Consider the following 4193-nt stretch of genomic DNA (forward strand, 5'->3'; position numbering starts at 1 on the left):
ACATTCAGACATTTACAGAAAGTTCTCTTCACTTGACTGTTTAGATCCTACCTTACTTAGTGTATAGTGACTGACTAGTAAATCAATAGTAAGAAGGTTCAATAAATCCAAAGTCAATGGTCAGATAATCAATTTGGGTCTCTTCATCTCAACTACTCTCTCTCTCTCTCTCTCTCTCTCTCTCTCTCTCCATGAGTGAATGTTGTAACATCATGCAATTCCTAATTGCACTTTGTTTTTTTTTTTTCAAATGAGCAACACAGTCCTTGATTCTTTGTTTATTATATTCATGTATATACAGTAGGTCTAATTTGAAGTATGAAATCTATTTTTCCCAGAATAAAATCCCACTTCGTATATATAAACCTCTTTTTCTTTCTTTTCGTTTAAAAGAATGCCGAATACAATAGACACTTGCTGGAACCAGTTAATGCACCTCTTCCTGTTTCTTAAAACTTGGCTTTCAATGCCTGCCTCTTTCTTCTGCTCCGGATGACCGCTAGACTGGGAAATTCATGTGTGGGCTCCTTAGGCCAACTAAAATTTGGTTCCATTAAGGACAAAGTGAGTATTTGAAAAACAGCTAAGCTTAGATATCAGATTTTTTCTTTAACGAAATTGTCTGTGTATCTTATTGGTATTTTGACTACGTTTTGCAATATATGTGTACGTATGTATGTATATGGGATGCATATGTATATGTGTAAATATATGTATATGTGTAACAGAGACACCTGCATTAAGTGAACCACATGGTTTTTCTACCACAGTATTATAGGTTATATCACTATACAAAGGTAATTGTACATTACTTGCACAGCTTCTGCAAAAAAAATAAGGCAATCAATAACACATAAGTCCTCACCATGTCACCCTATGTATAAGTAACAACAAAACACGGTTGTTTATATCTAATAACACTGACTAATACTTTACTGTAATATCTGTACAGTACTACTACTACGCTACAGCTTAGTTAGAAGGTAAGACGACACATCACTAGTAAGTGATCACTGTCTTCACGAGGTCGCCTTACAACCCGTCCAGTTCATCACATAATGCGTAGACCCTGTATCTATGTACAGTATGGTATTCTATATACAGTACTGTTAGTAGTTCTTTTTCAATGAACAAATGACTATTTATCCTAAATCAATTACTTTAACAGTAAAGATAAGATAATAAAAAACTGTATAGTTAACGTACAGCATTACTTACAGTTTACGATGTTCTATGCAGAGTAATCACATGACGCACGATGCAATCCTTAAGGTACAGTAGTAGCGTTCAGCATTGAACATGAGATGTACATGCATACTCGTACATACATGCTCCTACATACACAATTTGTAACAAATACATATATAGCTTGACACTATAGTCCATTTCTTTTAGCGATGCATATTTGCACCGACTCGCGGCGGTGCACTTTTAGCTCGGAAAAGTTTCCTGATCGCTGATTGGTTAGAATTATCTTGTCCAACCAATCAGCAATCCGGAAACTTTTCCGAGCTAAAAGGACACCGCTGCGAGTCGGTGCAAATATGCATCGCTAAAAGAATTGGACTATAGTTGCTTGACAAACACTACTGGGAATGATTTCACAATGAAAGATACTGGGAGGATGAGACAGAGTCAGCCAGAGAACTGATGTTTTGCAGGGAGGCCAAGTGCAAAAAAGCGTGGGTTGTTTGAAAATGCCAAGCTGAGTGCAGCAGTTTTAACTGCAAGATTCTGCTAAGAATCAAAACTATCGAAAATATTAATATATCTCAGTACAGTGGCATATTGGAACCACGATGTTGAATTTCACGATAACAGAGGGCTGACTGTATGTATATATATATATATATATATATATATATATATATATATATATATATATATATATATATATATATATATATATATATATGTGTGTGTGTGTGTGTGTGTGTATATATATATATATATATATATATATATATATATATGCATATATACATATATATGTATATATATGCATATATATGTATATATATATATATATATATATATATATATATATATATATATATATATATATATATATATAAAGGGAAAGAGGAAGAATGTGTGCATGGTATAATATACATTGACATTGATGGTGAATATTCGTAGATGCAGATGTCAACATATATTACGTAAATAATTACCACAATAGGCAACGATATTTCCACAAACAATGAAATGACAAGCAATTATAACAGCCCAAAACTAATGATAATCAATGAGACATTTAATTAACGAAGTTTCCGGAAGTTTAGCGGGAATGTTATGTCATGAAGTTCGTATTATTGAACTGAAACTCACCGACGAAATTTAGTTCTTCCAGAGTTGGAACTTCGGTTAACTTCATGAATTCGGACCAGTCTTTGACCAAGTTATTGGACATGAAGAGCACCTGCAAGAGGCAAAGAAAGACAAATGAAGAGGCTGAAAACAGCATGGACACTTTCGAGGTTAATCATACATACATATACCAAGGCACTTCCCCCAATTTTGGGGGGTAGCCGACATCAAACAAATGAAACAAAAAAGGGGACGTCTCCTCTCTACGTTCCTCCCAGCCTGACAAGGGACTCAACCGAGTTCAGCTGGTACTACTAGGGTGCCACAGCCTACCCTCCCACATTATCCACCACTGATGAAGCTTCATAATGCTGAATCCCCTACTGCTGCTACCTCCGCGGTCATCCAAGGCACCGGAGGAAGCAGCAGGACCTACCAGAACTGCGTCACAATCGCTCGCCATTCATTCCTATTTCTAGCACGCTCTCTTGCCTTGCTCACATCTATCCTCCTATCACACAGAGCTTCCTTCACTCCATCCATCCACCCAAACCTTGGCCTTCGAGGTTAATAGCACATAGTAAAGGTAATATTACAAGACTGAAACATTTATCATAATTTATGTAGTTTCAAAGCAGGAAAGTAAAAACACAACAATTCTATATAGAAAATCTAAAAAATAAATTAATATAGTCTGGACATGTTGGTATTAAGAACAACAAAACCTGTCAAAAACAAAAATAGTAATTTTGATGCGCATTTAAATACCACCATTGGCTTTTTAAAAGAAGAGCAGAACGATACATCCTCAGTTATCAGGTGTGACGAGTGCAATGTTTATCCCTTAAGCACTTGCTAAATGCTTAGGCATGATTTATCTCGGTTGTGTCTGAAAATATACAGCATGAAACGCCTATCCCTCTGCTCTTTCGCTCACGGGAGGACGCCCACGCACATATTCAACAAGTAGAATCAGGTGTAATAAATGCGAGAGAAGGGCAAACATATCGAAGTGAACGTGGAATAAGAAAATTATTATTTCTAAATGATTAAAATTATATTTGAAATGACCTTTGTTTTTTAAAGAATTGAATAAGGCATCGCCCCTCACTCCATTCCTCCCTCCGCCCTTCCTCTCTCCTCCCCGTATTTCTTACCTTGAGTTTCTTCAAGAGTCCGATGCCCTTCAGTTTCTCTATGAGGTTGTAAGAGATCCAGAGCTGTTCTAGGGTCTCAGCGACCACCTCCTGTTGAGGAATGATAAATTATCCGTTATTCATGTTCTTATGGTTGGGAATGCAGGCAGGTCAGGGTGTACAACCTACAGTGCTAAGGCAGTTGAAAATCACCATCCGATTTATAATAGATTATCGCTTTGATCTGAATTTTTAGCCGTTTATAACTTTAATACACTGACGATAAATAGCGAGGGTAGAGTTATGTAATTATTTGCAATAAGAAATATTGTTCCCTAAAATGTCTTTCCATTTAATTTCTTCTGTTATTGATTATGATTGGTGACTTTATGTTATTTTCAAATATATATTCAAGTGAAATAAGGAAAACACACATTTAAAGGTGACGACTGATCAAAACCAACAAATGAATGTCTAACTTCAAATGCATTTGACAATATTCTCTAATAGTAGTTATCAAATAAGTAACAGAATAGATATATGATACGCAAACGAACATATATAAAATGAACATAGAAAATCCTCACCAGTCCTGCCAAACTCTTGATATTATTCCTTCCAAGGCTGAGAATCCTGAGACACCGAAAATTGTTTAGGTGGTTAAGTTTCTCTATCATGTTGGTCGAAAGAGAAAGCTTTCTGGAAGACAAGACGTCCAACTTTAGACTACAAGACTTCAAGATTAAA

The 4193-nt window shown here is 35.8% G+C and overlaps 1 protein-coding gene across 1 annotated transcript in view; it reads right to left on the reverse strand.

Annotated features, from left to right (window-relative positions):
* Window positions 1–779: 779 nt before the first annotated feature.
* Window positions 780–4193, reverse strand: part of LOC137617698 (dynein axonemal light chain 1-like) — a 14155-nt gene continuing 10741 nt past the window's right edge. The window contains exons 3-6 of the mRNA XM_068347968.1: window positions 4034–4145; window positions 3468–3557; window positions 2332–2422; window positions 780–823 (exon numbers count right to left, since the gene is read on the reverse strand). Of these exons, the coding sequence (XP_068204069.1) occupies window positions 780–823; window positions 2332–2422; window positions 3468–3557; window positions 4034–4145 (337 nt within the window). The remainder of the gene's footprint in view (window positions 824–2331; window positions 2423–3467; window positions 3558–4033; window positions 4146–4193) is intronic.

Source organism: Palaemon carinicauda, chromosome 1 (assembly GCF_036898095.1).
Source record: "Palaemon carinicauda isolate YSFRI2023 chromosome 1, ASM3689809v2, whole genome shotgun sequence".
In the NCBI taxonomy this organism is placed as follows: Eukaryota; Metazoa; Arthropoda; class Malacostraca; order Decapoda; family Palaemonidae; genus Palaemon; species Palaemon carinicauda.